General features: G+C 46.9%; 1 protein-coding gene across 1 annotated transcript in view; it reads left to right on the forward strand.

The window, feature by feature from the left end:
- The window catches only part of LOC146208725 (seizure 6-like protein), an 86,513-nt gene that overhangs the window by 25,337 nt on the left and 44,157 nt on the right, over positions 1 to 17,019 (forward strand). The window contains exons 2-5 of the mRNA XM_084595954.1: positions 5,321 to 5,677; positions 12,611 to 13,001; positions 13,380 to 13,793; positions 15,329 to 15,583. Of these exons, the coding sequence (XP_084452080.1) occupies positions 5,328 to 5,677; positions 12,611 to 13,001; positions 13,380 to 13,793; positions 15,329 to 15,583 (1,410 nt within the window). The 5' untranslated portion in view covers positions 5,321 to 5,327. The remainder of the gene's footprint in view (positions 1 to 5,320; positions 5,678 to 12,610; positions 13,002 to 13,379; positions 13,794 to 15,328; positions 15,584 to 17,019) is intronic.

Here is a 17,019-nt window from a genome sequence, read left to right on the forward strand (position 1 = left end):
GGAAATATCCCCTTGCAAACTCTATTTAAATGTATGGGAGTGGTTTTGTCGTTTGCCAAACTTCATTTTAGAGGAGCATTCGATATATGAAACTGCGAACCTTGCCCGTCTCAGGGTCGCGCTTCTCCTAATGACGCCCCCACGTTCACTTTTCACGCACGGAATCGGAAAGGCTGAGCAAACCTGCTGGCATCGCTAGCACTGTGAAACCGCTTGACAATGCCCATTTAAAGCAGCCTTCGGCCTCGCGTGCTTGTTTTCATCGCCAGACTAACGTCATGCTGGGAGGCCGGAGTCCAGACCACCGACTGTCGTGCGATATAGCCTGCACTGCTTCCCAAAGCTTGCGTGACTTTCGTGTGGCCTGTTTCTATGCTCACAATCAGCTCTCACGTGATCAGCGGTGGCTTCTTCCAAAACACCGTCCGCGGCAGCCCCAATGGCACTTGGGGCATGTGGAGCGAGATACGAGTAGCGCGGACTGCGACGTTCCAATCTGTCTCTACGAAATATTTGTAGCGCGCCCGCATCAACGGAACAGCACGTCGAAATGCGCCGCTGTTTCTAAAAGCCTTGCGCGAGGTGGCGCTCGACGCACGATAAAAAAAAGTGAAAAAATATCCCTAAAAACACATCCTCCCGGCAACAGCGTACATAAAAGGAGCACGATTTCGGAGGCGTGCCTTATTAAGCACGCAGTCTGGATCTGTTTTATCATCGGATAACTACCTGCATCTCAAGTATTCCTGGAATAGGAAATCATGTCAATCAAGGCTGACTGAGGTCTCTCTAACCAGGCTACGCTGTCGTATTCTGCCCCTAAATTTCTATATGCACAGGTCTGGTTTGGCGCTTTCTCCCGTCTGCGCATTCTGCGGAGAACTGGAAACAATGGATCATTTCTTGATATTTTGCCGCCGTTTTACCATGATGAGAATACGGTATTTAAAGAAGCCGTTACAACAGCTGGGTCTTAATTTGAGCAGCCAGATTTTATTATCGTTCGGTGCCATCATGCTTGGGTACAACCACAGGCCTGTTTTTAACGCCATTCAAAACTTCTTAATAGAAACAAAACGTCTACCTTGCTAATATGCTTTGAATTTTTAATCTGTACATATAAATCTTAGTATTCTCCTACTACGTGCGTTAGCATTTACTTTTTTTTATATTGGTTTTTCATATTTACATTTCCTTCTCTATTCCCTAGCATTTATTTCTATTTATTTTTGCGATGTAGTTACACATCTCAAAATCTAATATCTCTGCACCCCAATTCTTGGCCTATCCCCCTGTGTGGGTATGTGCCATCAAATTTGAGGAGAACGACAACTACAGGGATAGATGGAATTCCGATCAAGCTGATTAATTTAACTTGGTCCAAGAAGTAAGGAAACGTTGTTAAAAGCTTTGGAAACAGTCATAACAAATAAACAAATTCCGGACAGCTGGCGGCAGAGTAAAATGAATTTGATTCATAGAGAGAAAGGATAAAGGATGCACATGAAATCCCACAGGCCGATTACCATAACATCTGTTATGTACAGGTTGGCCATGCAGGCGGTGAAATTAAAGGTGCAAGCATGGGTAGAAAGTAACAAGATACTCGGAGAACTTCAGAACGGCTTTAGAAATGGTAGGCGCTTAGATGATAGCCTGTTCGTGCTTACCCAATGCATCGAAATATCTAGAGTGGAGAACTGACCTTTGTATTTGGCCTTCCTAGACATAAACGGGCGTACGACAACGTCAACAGGGAACTGCTGTGGAACATATTAAAAGAAGAGGGTATCGGTTATGAGATAACAGAGTTCCTACAGGAAATATACCGGTTTAACAAAGTAGAAATTACATGGGAAGGGATAAGAAGTGCGCAAGCTGTCAAGGTATGCAAAGGATTAAGACAAGGTTGTCCGCTATCACCGCTGCTGTTCATGCTTTATATGATAAATATTGAACGGGGCATACAAGAACGTAACCTAGGTTTTAACCTTTCATATAGATATAGGCGAAACGGCGGTAGAGAAGCGCCTCCCCGGTTTGATGTATGCAGACGATATTGTGCTGCTAGCAGAACGTCAGGAAGAATTGCAAACTCTGGTTAAGTATTGCGGAGACGAAGGGGACGCTCTGGGCTTCAGTTTTAGCGCACTTAAGTCAGGTCTGTTGTTTTTCAACGGCCCAACTGATCAGGGTCTAAAATGCAAGGCCATGAAATAGCCAGAGTAGCAGAATATAAATATCTCGGGGTATGGGTAAACGAAGGATTGACATACATTGAAAAGCATGAACAATCACTTAAGGCAAATGGGCGAAAAAATGCCGGGATAATGAAGCATAGGGCATGGTGGGATACAACAGGTATGAGGTTTTGAGGGGTACTTGGAAAGGCATTATGGTGCCCGGGCTTACTTCGGAAATGCAGTTTGGTTCCTAAAATCAGAGGTACTGTCGACATTAGAAATAAATCAGAGAGCTATTGGACGATTAGCACTGGGTGCCCACGGCAAAACCACAAATGAGGCGGTACAGGGAGATATGGGCTGGGCATCTTTCAAAGTACGGGAAGCTCAGAGTAAAATATTATATGAGGAGCGCATGAGGAAATAGCACAGTAACAGATGGGCAGCTAAAGTATTTAAATACCTGTACTTAAAAAGCGTTGACTCACAGTGGAGGAAAAGAACTAGGAAATTAACCAGTAAGTATGCTAGTCACAAGGACTGAGAAATAAAGAGCATTAAGCAACAGGTGAAAACCACAGAAGGTGAAAATTGGATAAATTCGATGGGAAAAGAAACAGTGTGTGGAATTATACCGAAAGTGGAAAATTCAGATCAGGAAGGAAGCTTTCTTTGATAACCCAAGAGGCAATGCCCTACTTTTTGAAGCTAGATCAGGGTGCCTTAGAACACGCAGCTACAAAAAGAAATTTAACAATGAAGATGACGCATGTGCTGTATGTGGTAACTCCAGTGAAACAATTGACCATATTATACTCGAATGTATTAGTGTTCATCCGGAAGTCGATGCATGCGCAGTCACTGTTTCTGAAGCTCTTTCAGAGATAGCAGTGGCCGGGTGAATGAACCTGCGGTGGAAGCTAGCAAAAGGCGATTGGAAGATTGATGGCCTAAAAGCAGAAAAGTGGCGTAATGTTAGTTATGTAGAAAGAAAAATTCAATAAATAGAATGATGGTATAGTTAACCAATCTAAAATAATAATTAAGATATAGGGGGGAGAGAATGAGCATGATAGCAACTGCTACCACCCCGTTTTAAAGGAGACGCTCCTATATTCCATCCATCCATCGATACACCCACGGCTAGCAGTCGAGTGCCATAATGCCGGTGGGCAGTATACATAACTGCCGGAAGCGTGGGCACACTTCTTCTGGATTGCAGGGGCACTTATTTATAATTGTGAAGCAATTTAGTTGTTGTGAAATAATAATGTAATCATGATAACTGATTAGAAACGCTGCGGCGCCCGTATACGTCACCTGTACACACTGTCGCGCAGACAACAGCTGTGGCCGCTGCGTTCCCTCGTCACCGGCGTCACTCCTAAATGAACCGGGTTCCTAAATAAAGATCTTTTCGAACCGGGCCGTCAGCGTTGAGCGTGTGTCACTCCCGTAACGCCGGCCGGCAAGGCAGCAGTACAAAGTCCGGGAGTCTCTATCAAGCTCACGCAGATTGATGCGCTACTAGCCACTAAGCTTAGTTCTACCAACATTTTTACAATATTTATACCCGACCTTGAGTTGATATATTGACAGTGCGCGGCTGGCTGGGATTGGAAGCGCTGCAGCCGCTGTTTCAGTACTAGTGTATTGATGAACACATAGCCTGCACGCACATTGCATCGACGGTTAAGCTATAGCTGCATGCGTAGCTTCCCGAAATTGCATGTTTCCGTAAGGCTCAGTGGCAACTATACGGAGAATCTGTGGGTAATACGGATGACACACACACGGAAGAATATACAGTTAAATTGACTGCATTTAACAATACTCACATCATACGAAAACATTTGAAATCTTTGCGCGATGACTATGGAACCCATACTCAAAACAAATTGGGCGTACTTGATTGCAATACAGACTTTCTTGTTCACGTAAATCTATGTAAATTGCAATGGAGACCTCGTGGCCTCCTCGCATTCGAGAGGGGCTAGATTCGATCTGCAGTGTCGCTGGTACTTGTTCGCTTTCTAATAGGTACAAGACTTGCCCTGCCCTCGTACCCTGCCCTGCGTTCATATGCCAGAGAAAAGGGTATCAAACAAGACCTTTTTGCAGACGTACGGGCCAATGATTCGTTCTGCCGTCAGACAATAATAATAATAATTGGTTCAAAGGAAGGGAAAGGAGTGGTATCTGTCACACTTGTCTCTATGAGCACCTGAACCGCGCCGTGAAAGTGGAAAGAGAAAGTGGAGCCGTAGTGGAGGTTGAGTGGAGGGCTACGGCCTGGGGATCTTTGACGAGCGCTGACATCGCACAGCACACGGACGCCTCTTCGTTTCGCCTCCATCAAAACGCAGCCGCCGCAGTCGGGAACTTCCAATCCACCTTTTGTGGTACAGGCCATCTGGGACTCTTTTTGTTCCTTCGCAGGGCCTGTTCAATGTGACGAAATTTGTGGATGCAGGCTCCATTAAGCCTTGCACAGTGTGAATCCGGGCACACGGCCGGCGATAGCATGTATACCCATTCCAGAAAACCAGTTAGTAAGCGCTCAGCAGTGGGAGTCGAACCTACCACCTCCTAAAGCGTTTCCCAAGTGGGAACTTGGTTTTGGGGGTTTAACGTCCCAAAGCAACTCAGGCTATGAGAGACGCCGTATTGGAGGACTCCGGAAATTTCGACTACCTGGGGTTCTTAAACGTGCACTGACATCGCACTGCACACGGGCGCCTTGCTTTTCGCCTCCATCGAAAAGCGGCCGCCGAAAGTTATTATTATTATTATTATTATTATTATTATTATTATTAATATTATTATTATTATTATTATTATTATTATTATTATTATTATTATTATTATTATTATTATTATTATTATTATTATTATTATTATTATTATTATTATTATTATTATTATTATTATTATTATTATTATTATTATTATTATTATAACGGTATGGCACCCGCATCTACTTCATGACGTGACGAGTTCGACTCCCGCTACCGACCTTTTACGCACCGTTTTCTCAAATTTGTTCAAACTCATTTTTGGTCATACTGAGAGGGTTGTGTGTCGCTTTGTTTCCTCTGAATCAACGCACCAACAAGGCACCCTTCCTTATTCTGCAGCGCGGCGATGGAGATGGCGTGGCCGCTGCTGCTCCTTCCGCCGCTCCTGCAGTTAGCGGCCGGTGGCGAGCCGTGCGGCGGCATCCGCGACAAAGCCGACAAGGGCATCCTTCGGCCCCCGCGTCCGCTGTCCAGCTCCCCGTCGTCGTCGGTGAACTGCACGTGGACGCTGCGTGCGCCGCCTGGGCAGCGTCTCCTGGTTCGGCTGGACAGCGTCCAGCTGCCGCCATTACGGCGCGCCGCACTGCGGCTAAGCGTGGACGGTCGTGTGAGCGATATCACTCGTGACTGCGTGCACTGCCTAGACACCGCCCCAGCGCTGGCAGGAGAGACGGTGCAGGTGCATTTTGTCTCCAGGTGAGCGGCTCTCCACCTCCACTAACGTATTGAGTAACAGTACGCGCTCCCTTCAAAGATATTCCGAAAAAGTCGGAGTCATTATGACGCGCGCTATTAATAATATCAGGGTTTGAATACAAAGCGTTGAGCAGGTTTGTAATGAGCGAATTATTACTCTCTTATTGCAGATCCATATCAATTTCATGTGCGTAGTCCAGTGCTTTCCATAAAAAAAAAATTTCAGGCCGGTCCCCACAAGGTTTTCAGTTGTTCATAACACCGTTCGTACTACGCTCAATTCTTCCGGAGGGCGGACCTTGCGCATGCTAGGTATACAGGTGCGGAAATAAACGGAGCATGCTATTTTGCTATAATTAGATTCACACCTTCTCAGTCGGACACAACAGAACTTCATGTCTCCTTGAGAAAACTCAGTTACGTCTTATATGAGCCTGCACATACCACAGTTGCCAGTTTCAGTTAGGCAACCCGCGAAAAATATTAGAAGGCAATGGGATGCTGCTTTATTTTTCTCCGCACCTATACATAATTAGGTCATACGAAAGACATGTGCATTTGTGGGAATCAATATATGGATCGTTGAGCTTGTAGGAAACCGTTTATAGATCGTGTGGGTAGGGCACACGATGTACAGAAAAGTGCCTTTCCTTTCATTAAAACAATTTCTCTCTCTCTCTCTCTCTCTCGCCATCAGCATATGGGGCCGACTCGTCGTTGCGGGCTCGTTTGCACTCATAGCAAGCAAACATTCCTCTTTTCTTCGCTTTCTTTGGTCCTCTATTTCTTTGCAAACCATTGTAAATAGAAAAATCTCTTATGCATAACTTAGACATAACCGCTCCCCGTCAGAATGAGCTGGCATGCATTTTTCTGAAAACTGATCGTTTCTGCAGGTTTGCGCAATGCTAAACCGTGTATTATAGCAACGCTAAGGCTTTCGTAGTTCTCGAATGCATGTAGTGCAGTGTTCTCGCTATATTTGGTTTTGGGGTTTAGTGTCTCAAATTAACTGAGGCTATGAGAGTACACGTGGGATTTTAAACCTGTGCTGACATCGATCAAATTAGCGAGGTTTGAGGTTCGAAACCCAATGCCGCCGGGAATCTCCGCTTTTCCCTATCTTAGTGTTGTAACCCAGAGAAGGGTAATGTAAAAAAATAAAACGTATGTTCGCTCCATTTCTGACAGGAGTCTTTGAGACACTGAAACACATTAGCAATGGCGCTCTTTGTCGAAGCTGCCCTTGCATAATTAAAGTGAGATAATCACCGTAAACCACCCAAAAAGGGTAATCGATAGTGATCGCAATAACTTATGAATCATAAATCCGTTCTTCAGAAAACGGAAGAACCGGAAGGGGACAATGAAAGGCTCTAAGGGGGAAACTAAAATTAAATTGACTTCACACTGTATTCTAACCTTGGCATTGTGTAGGATGTAGAGGTAATCGAAAAGGCATGATGCAGGGACCCTAAAATGGTAAGGTCTCAACTTAATCGAGGTTTAAGGAGCGAACGGAACAGTTTAGTAGGGAAGAATTTAATCAGCGAATTAGCAGTGAGATGGAATGTAGAAGAATACAGGATCTCTCTGCAAAACAGATATTCAGCTTAACCGAGGAAGATGACCTCAATATAGAATGGAAGAAAGTTAATTTCAGGAGAAGTAGGCAGAAGTAGGTGGCAGGTTAGTTAGGAAGGACACTGAAAAAAATGGAGGATTAAGTCTTCTAAACCTAGATACAGAGTAATAGCTCTATTTGGCTTGGTGTTAAGCTCTCATATGTCAGATGTCACTGGGGTCAGCGCACCCTTAAGCCACTTCAGTGTAAACCAGACTGAAAATATCTGGCTTCAAGGTCAAATCGTTCCACCCGATGCCTTCGGTGCAACCTGGCATAATAGAGATTAACTATGTGAGGAGACAAATATATCATTAAAAAAACGCAAAAGCAGGAAAATCTCCAGTTCAACAGACAAAACAGAACCGGCAGAGCTATTGAAGCATAAACTATTCGACATAAGGAAGCATATATAATAGGAAAGGAATGGAGCAGGCTTTACAGAACTGCAGGAGCCTAAAACAGGTCAAGGGGGAACTAGACATAGGCAAAAATCAGGTGTATGCTGAAAGAGACAAGACGACCAATGTCATTGCTTATATGGATGAGAAAGTCAGACTCATTAGTGTCTTTCTCGTATTGCACTAGTATCCTCGTCATGCATGAATGTTCACTGGTGGCTAATAGGCGAAGAGCAACCGACACAGCAAGAAATTCGGGGGTCACTTCAGCTCCAATTTGACTGTATGGCGCGGTAACTTTAAAGGGTTCCATAAGAGACCTGTGGTCCCCTTTGCATGTCATTTCGAAGACACAGCCTCTTTTTTTTATATTTTCACTTTTAGTGGTCACAAGAAAAGCACCTTCATATAAACAACACGCACGAATGTGTCTCCAATGTTTACTCAGTGTAATAAATCCCATGCTTAAAAAAAGGGCGTCGATTGCCGTGAGGTAGCGCGCCACACTCGCAACCGAAAGGTCCCGGGTTCGACTCCTAGCCCATCTGAAATTGATTCCCTACGCGATTAATTTATTCTACATTTATCTTACATGTCATTATGATGTTTGAGTCATGTACAATCACAGCAGTACAACTATCTGAAGGCATAAAACTAAGCAGGAGACAGGAAGCAGGAGGAGGAGTTTGTCTTCAGAATGCCTTACCAACTAGCCTCTCATCAAACACTTCTATAATACAAACAACTACAAATTACTTCCGCCGATCACTCGTGACATCCTAGGCACGCGGTTGTACTGCGCCGGCTTTCCTGGGGAACGCGGTCTTTGACCCTGCGACGTTAAAATGGCACGCAGCCCAACGGCGGTGCTGGGTGGGGCGTTCATCCGGCTACCGCACGCGCAACCGAGGTGTCTTTAGGAGGCGCTTGCGTATGACACGCGATACTCGTGTGCTGCGCCCTCTTGGGTCTCGTGCCACAAAAACGCGGTCTTTGCGTGCGTCACAGCTCACGCGAGCCGGACGTGCGTAACTCCTTTCACCTTGTCGCTCACGGCTACAGGGTTCTACCTTCTAGAACACAGTACTCACGGTGAATGACGCAGCGACGGCACGTGTGCCAGCACCGCCAGCGAAATTAACAGGATCACTCCGAACCGCAGGGACGCCTAGAAGCTGAAACTCGATGCTCTCGCATATTTGAAGCGTCACGTTCTGATCAGCTGATAATTTCTTAAGCATAGAAATAGCGTTATTGTTGCGCCACTTGAGAACGTGCAGGTTGCCCGCTCACACTGTTTTATAGGTCACAGAGTACAAAAGCCAAAGTGTGCCTGGGGAACGACTGCACGCATTGCAAAATACGCTAGGTCAATGAGATGTCATCTGAAACAATTCATTAAAACTCCGATGGATCAATAAAGGCTTGCCCAAGACTAATCACCAAATTTTACTGAAAACTTGAGTTACAAATTTCATATTATTTAATTGACACTTTGTTCCCATGACTCATGAGGGTATATTTCGTGAACGGAACACTGTTTTACTTCGAATACAATAATTTTGTAAAAATACTTACCTCATGCACAAAACTTCACAAGAGAATAAGAATTTGAAGGAGTATTACATCCAACGAATCTCCTTCTGTTCTATGCAGCCTGGTCTTGCTAGAAAATCTTGCGGAAGGTACTGGATCTGTAGACAGGTTCCTATTCAAATGAAAACTTTTGAGTCCGAAAGCTTTACTGGTCCGGTTAGGCAGTTTTCTGTCGGGGACCGTTGTTGTTGTCTCTCTTAGTCCCAAGAAAATTATATATCACGGCGTCTTCCAGAGACGCAAGCATTGCGCAAGTAGATAGTTAGTCAAGTCGAGCATTATTTTTTTATTTTTATTGTTATTATTTACGAATACCTCAAAAGCCCCATTCAAGGGGTATTACATGAGGGAGTGGTGCCAAAAAGGAAGCCAAAAAAGGTGGTAGCTTGATTCCCCGTGTGTCTGAGCCTAAGCAGAGGTCCCGGGGGCTGGGCTACCCGGCCGGGAACGATGGCGTTGGTAAGTCACAGCCTCCATGCACATGTCCGTTCCCACTTCTGCGTAGAGTTTTGTGGGAAACGGACACGGGAGAAGAAAGAGCGAGGCGTGCTGAGAGGTGTCATCTTGCAGATTCCCTTGAGTCTGGAGTGAGCCGCGGCAACGAGGATTTAAGACCAAGCGCGCAGCATAGATCAGATGCCGCGACGACTGCCGCCGCCAAGGAAATCAAGAGGCGACCAAAGCGGGTGTAAAAAGAGAGGATAAACGTCTGGCACACAGTAATTTGCTTCCTCTCATCGCTGCACAGTTAGAGGTTACGAAAGTGGGCTGGCGTACGTGCACACATAACCACGCACAGGAACAATCTCTCAAAAAGAGCTGTAATGAAATAACCTCGGCCTCGCAAAAATGTAACGCTTTCGCATTCTCACACGTAAGCGTCACAAAATATTGTACGCGCATCACCTTTCCACGCATTGCTCTTGGCGTTCAGGCCTCGCGTTAAATCCACCGCTTCGGGAGTGGATGCATACCTCACGAGAAAATTCTTCTGGTTTTGACTGCAGCCACTTGTAGGGTCGCGGGACTGCACAGCACTATAAGGAATATTGCCACATGCCCTGCTGGAGATGACGAAAATCTTAACAAATATCCCGCATTTTACACTAACAGCGCCTTCCTTATCTTATCTCACATCTGTTCACATCAGACCAGCCTCTATGAAGTTGTGTCAGCTGCAAAATAGACCAAACTTCTGAAAAGGTCGGTCAGTCGTGCTGAGCATCCTAGTGGCTAATACTTTCACGAAGAAACTTTTTTCGGCCATAATGGGAACTTGGAACAGTAAACTAAGCCGATGGGGAGTAGTCCTGATCAAGGCCGAAATGTCGCTGTAGGCAAACTATTGGCAAACCTACCAGGAGTCCTACGATTTCGCTATCAGGCCGAGCCATTTTAGAGGCGCTTCGATCTGACTAGAAATATGACTTCAAGAAGTTAAAACAAGCAGTGTCAAGTACATCCCAGGCTCCTAATCAGTAACGTATGGAAACCGGAACTAAGCTGTGGCTGTTTTGTGGGGGACTTTTATTTAGTTGCTGAATTTTTATTTGATATTTTTTCCCATCGTTGCATATAACAGTGATGCGTAAAATAGTTTCATTTATAGAGACGTATATTTGAACAGTTATTTATGCCCTTCTTTTTTCCCGCGCACCATAACCGAATGGATTAAGCTACAGTTATCACCACTTCTTGAAACTGATACTTTAGAAAAGGTCGTTTATTGACTTGCTGTTTTCCTGCATCTTGCTTTGTACCTGTTTAAGGTTTATGTTCATGTTTTGTACTTTATGTTCTTGCCCTTTGTTTTGCAATTGTTGCCCCACCAACCAGGGCCCTTCACTTGGCCTGCGTATGCTCAAATAAACTAACCAACTAGAATATATTTACTTATTTATTCATTCAATACTGCAGGGCCTTACGGCCCAAGCAGGAGGGATATACAAATAACATCAGTATACATTATGAAGATAGCAAATAATTTCGAAAAGTTGAACTCCAACTTGTAACTCTTACTCGATATTCCTTTTTCAGATATGGCAAAATAGTGCGAGAGAAAATTTATCGCCTAAAGTTTTACAATGCATTATCGCGGTCTGGCAATGCCCCATCCCGCCCCCCCCCCCCTCCACACACACCTTTCTATCAGCGTGTCCCTTATTTTGGTCGTAGGGAACTGTTAACGCTACATAGCCACTTTTCCACCGCCGTTTTCACCTCTTCGTCGCTCCTGAAATGCTTGACACCTGTCGCTGCCTCGAGCCAGCCGAGCTTGGGAAGACACTGGAGCGAGGCCAGGGAAATAAGGCATGCAAATTTCACGTGCTACATGATTGTAACCGTTGAGCGAGCACTATGAAGGCTGGCGTCGTCCTGCTATAGGAAGACACCTGTAGTCAGTGACTTGTTCGTTTGCACCTCATTGGAGGACACGCAACTGAATATGCTGAATTGGTCAGTGTCACTAGCTTTTACATTTGATGTTCCATAATTCCTCGGTCTCCATCCCAAAAATGAATAAGCCTGACTTTTGGGCTACGGGGATGTTTTGGTCCGACACTGTGCGATGTATGTGGTCTCGCGCAGGGTGTCCTTCCAGAAACGTCGTGACACCCTTAAGCTATTTAGTCCACTCGTTCACTTGCTACAGCAACACACAGGAATCGCCACACTGCGATCTCAGTCTCTGATGAAGTTAACTGGGTTACCACCTTCACTGCTAAAAAAATGCATCACAGATTGCTGCTCTGGCGTGGTGTATGTTGCCAATGGGGTCGATATCTTTGCATTCACTCTGCTTTCATCTTTTGCCTCCGAACATTTCACTGCCATGTATTGGGCATTATTTAACCACAGAAATGACTAATGTTAACTACCGACTCAGCTATACAAAGCTTCTGAATTTTATGCCACGTAAGGTTCTCATCTGAAGCACTCTTGTATATTAAAAATAGTTTTAGTCTGAAAACATTAGCATCACAAAACCCATTCTATATCTGTGACTGCTGCAAGATGTCGCTAATTTTTCAGGTACTGGCGACGCATGAAGCAGGTCAATTGCTGCCTGGCCTCCAATGCACCTTCTATACAGCTTATGAAGGGGCAAAAGACTCGATAACAGACACACGCGAGATACGCCCGCCAGACGTGAGGTGTCAACTCTTGCATATACGTTTCGTCTGTTGGTCAGTTCGGTTCTTGTCCGTCATATGAGCTGTAAAGAAAATGCACTTCTAGCTTACGCGTCATAAGACACCCCAGCTTTCAAAGCTTAGTTAGATGAAGGAGAGCGGTATATGGTTCCCGCAGTGCCCTGTCGGGCATCGAGGAGTCCGAGGCCGGCAGCTTCCAGCTTCGCTACCGCGCCTTCGACCCCGACCGGTGCGAGCGGCCGCGGCCTCCGAGCCAGGGCTCCGTGGTTGGCCGAGATTGGCGAGTGGGGCAGGAGGTGCGCTACGCCTGCAACCCTCCGCTGGACCCCGTCGGAGGGGGCGGCAGCATCGCCCGCTGCGAGCGAGGCGACGACGGCGTGCCGCGCTGGAGCCGCCTGGCGCCCCGCTGTGCGCTCAGCGACTGCCGCCGGGGAAGCGTGCGCCGCGAGGCTGGAGCCGGAGCCATCGCCAGTCCCGGGTACGCCGAGCGCCGGCTGCCGGCCAACCGGAGATGTCAATGGGACATCCGAGCACGGCCGGGCTATCAGGTGATTACACTTGACCAATCAATCGTTCAGTCGATCAACAGTTCGGTCAGTTATACAATGAAACAAATCAGTAATTCAATAATGAACTAACTAGTCAATAAATTTATCATCCATTCAGCTATTGAAATGGTTGAGCAATGTATCATTGCATCTACCATTGTCCGGTAGGCATGCGGAGTGGAAACATAGGCTTGCGAAATCATGTTTGGCTAGCCATAATACTCCGTTCCTTGAAAACGTTACTGGGTTGAGAGTGGCGAGCAGACTATGGACATTTTTGGGACTTGTTCTGTCGGAATGGCATGATTTAGGTCGGGGGAAAAAAGAGATGGTTAGCCTTGAAATCACTTCGGAGGACACCACTGCTCTCGGCCGCAGGTATGGGCGGCATTCACGCAGCTACGGCTTCCGCTGCCCGCCGAGCTGTACCTCTTCGACGGCGACGAAAGCAAGCCGTTGGCCAGCAGCGCCGACGGACCACGTGAGGCGCCGGTCAACGTCACCACCGCCTCCAACCGGCTGCTGGTGGTGCTAGTAACGGCCACACAGCATCTCGACGACGCTCTACTGTACATGGAGTACGCAGCGCGGCCAGTCGCCTCATGCCCGGAGCCCATTGCGCCCGAGGGAGGCCGAGTGCTGCACCTGCAAGACCCACCAGCGGCGGTGGGTTCGCGCGTGGCTTTCCAGTGCCACCGCGGCCACGACATGTTCGGGGAAGCCGGGGCCGAGTGTCTGCCGTCGGGCCGGTGGAGCGCGTCACCGCCTGTGTGCGTGGCCGACAGCAAGCAGGTGGGTGGGCAGCGGCTGAAATGTAAATGCCACCGTTAGCAGCGTTAACGGCGACTTGCAGCCTGCTTAGCCATCGCGTATCGTCTTCTCATGACTGCAAGCCCCATGACGGCCCCAAACGCTTGCATAAACCCAACGTGCGAAACTGTAACCACGTCAGAGAAATTATTGTCCTACATAGTACTCGACTTTCCTATACTTTTACATAGTAGTTTAGGGAATAATCTGCTGCTCGAGGTATCAATACCAAAGTTCGATGCATCTCACCGTCTGGTATCATAGCCATACCGGTGGCAGCGGATGCCGGGGTATCATTCAGAACGGCGGGCAAATTGGCGTTTTCAGCGCTGTGGAGACCCGACGCTTGCTGTAGCAGTCCTGCACTGGCATGACTCATTGTCACGGGTCTTGTGCGTATGTATGTGTCAATTCTTGTCAATGCGCGACGAGTTCCCGCCCCCGGCAAATGAGAGGAGGTCTTGTCAACGCAGGCATAACTATACCTCAGCGACTGCACGCCCGTACCACGGCTGGTCAGTGGAATTAGTGATGTGCCCGTACATTTTCGGTGGGCCTTCACGCTTCTCTCTTTTGATCCCTTTCCCCCTAACAGCAGGGGTATAGCAGCGACGGTTCCTCCCCGCCTGAAAAGATAAACCGCCGAGAGAGACCTGCTTTGTTAATGTGTCTCCTTTTTCACGGACCTAGTTTACTGGCCGCTCTTACGTGATGCAAGATTAATCATCATCAGCAGCAGCAGCAGCAGCCTGATTATACCCACTGCAGGGCGAAGGCCTCTCCCATATTTCTCCACTTAACCCGGTTCTGTGCTAGCTGCATCCACTTGACCCCTGCGAACTTCTTAATCTCATCCGCCCACCTAACTTCCTGCCGCCCCCTGCTACGCTTTCCTTCCCTTGGAATCCAGTTTGTTACCCTCAGCGACCATCGGTTATCCTCTCTTCGCACTACATGTCCTGCCCATGTCCATTTCTGCCCATGTCCAAGATTAAAAACTTTGTTAAAGGACGCTTCGTCTCTTGCCGAAACCTTCGAATGCTTTCAACGCTACTCTTGGAGCTTGCGAGCACCTTGCAACACTGGGATCGATTGCGCATGCACTATATGCCTCTTTCTCTCTTCCCCTTTCGCCCCTTCCTTGCGCTTTCCTCTGTAAGGTTTGGTTTGGTTTATGGGATTTAACGTCCCAAAGTGACTCAGGCTATGATAGAGGCCGTAGGTGAGGACAGCAGAAATTTCTACCGCCTGGGGTTCTTAACGTGCACTGACAACGCGCAGCACACGGGCGCCTTAATTTATTTTCGCCTCCATAGAAAAGCGGCCGTCGCGGCCGGGATTCTATCTCGCATGCTTGGGCACAGAGTCGAGGGCCTTAACCACTGCACCACAGCGGCGAGGCCCTCACGAAGGTGTCCGCTGGGAATTAAAACATTTACTACGCATTTATTTTACCCGTAACTAGTTATTTAGCGGCAAGGCTCCATATTTGCATTGGGTGGCAAACTGTGTCGCAGGACGGGGACAGCTCAGGGGAGAACGTCCTTGGTGGTCCGCGCGGGTTCGTGGTAACTGACGAGACCACGGCCACCGTAGCCACGGATGTTGCTATGACTGATCTCGCCATCACTGATGGCACAACCACGGAGCCCTGGACGGCTCCGCCCACGACGGCTCCGCCCACCACAGAGGAGACGATTGCCAGTGCACCACAGCCGACAACGTCTGAAGAGGCTCTGGACCCGTTGCCTCAGAGCAGCACGATGGATCGGGTGAGTGGCGCTGCGCGTTTCAAAATGAGTGGCCAACACTGCTCGCAACTTGGAAGCTACGCTTGACAGCTACTCCGTTGTTTTTGAGGAGATCAGTTGCGGCATTAATCGTATGCATGCTCGCGGTTACTTCATCCTTTCAGTCCTGCAGTTACTCTAGTGCGGTGGGCAAAGAAGGAACGTGGACGAAACAAGAGCGCCAACAGTGACAACGTAGCAGCATTTTCCTGCAGTGGCGATCGTAAAAATGTCGCTCTTCCGCTTATTCACGCTTCCGCACGCAGCGATGTCCAAGGGTTTGCGATTTCCGAAACTTTCGATGCTGTCGAAAGCGGCCCAAATCAAGACAGAGGCTACGGGATTAAACAACGTCGCAAGCGTACTGTTGAGTGGCTTCCGAGCTGACAAAAATATGGCGCCAAAAGTAGAAAAAAAACATTGCGTGATGCTTCCGTATATTTGACGTGAAAAAGAATATGTTTGCTTCCGGGTATACTTATGTTAATGCGCCGTCTCGGTAGAATATGGCGCCCGATACTGCTCCTTGAAATCCGTATGCTGCTATAATAGCCCATGAGCAAAAAGAGAGAGAAAAATATAAGACGGCGCTAGTGAATGCATTGAAAATGAATTCATTCCCGTCCTATAGTTGTGGTTTGCTGGATAAAGTAAGGGCGGAAACTTTTTGCGGACTTCACGACATAAAAGAAAGGAAAATTGAAAAAATTCTTCAGTACATTTTAAGGCATATGGTATCGTACGCGCATAATAACTATTGCTACAAAGCAAAATCATACAATGGAAAAAATACATTTTGCATAAGTAGGTGCAAAACAAGGCAAAAAAAAAAGTAGTAACCTCAACACTAGATAAAAGTAGGGTAATCACACACACTACAAATATCAAAGAATAAAAATGTGAAACACTACTAAAACAAAGTGGCAGAAATAAAGAACACGATTGCATTCGCACCTTTGACGTGAAACACCGCGAATTTACACAGTTTACATTTGAAAAGAAAGCCTCAGCTTGAGCAGTACAGTCGTGAGCTTTACGAAAGGGATCGCGCAAGATAGCCTCGTGGCAGATAGCCTCGTCCAGAACTAGTGAAGCGCGTTGGCAGTGTTGACGATAAAGTGGAGAGCGGTGCGTTTACTACGTCCAACCTTTGCATGGACTGCTAAAAATCATAGCAGTGTCGTGCTGCTGTCAGTTGATGTCGCCACTCGCTTCGCATAAGGCCAGGACAACGACTGGCAGCGAGAAAGAAGTCACGTTGATTTGACGCTTGCCAATAAAAACAGAAACACAAATGAACACGAAAGGCAACGAATACGACGAAGCGTTCAGTGGTTTTATCTGTTTTAACTTATGTGGCCTGCTGATCTTAGTGAGTTAGCACACTTTTGAGTGTATTCGGTGTGCCTTATAATGAA

This window comes from Amblyomma maculatum, chromosome 1, assembly GCF_055883805.1.
Source record: "Amblyomma maculatum isolate TAMU_Amacu chromosome 1, ASM5588380v1, whole genome shotgun sequence".
Classification (NCBI taxonomy): domain Eukaryota; kingdom Metazoa; phylum Arthropoda; class Arachnida; order Ixodida; family Ixodidae; genus Amblyomma; species Amblyomma maculatum.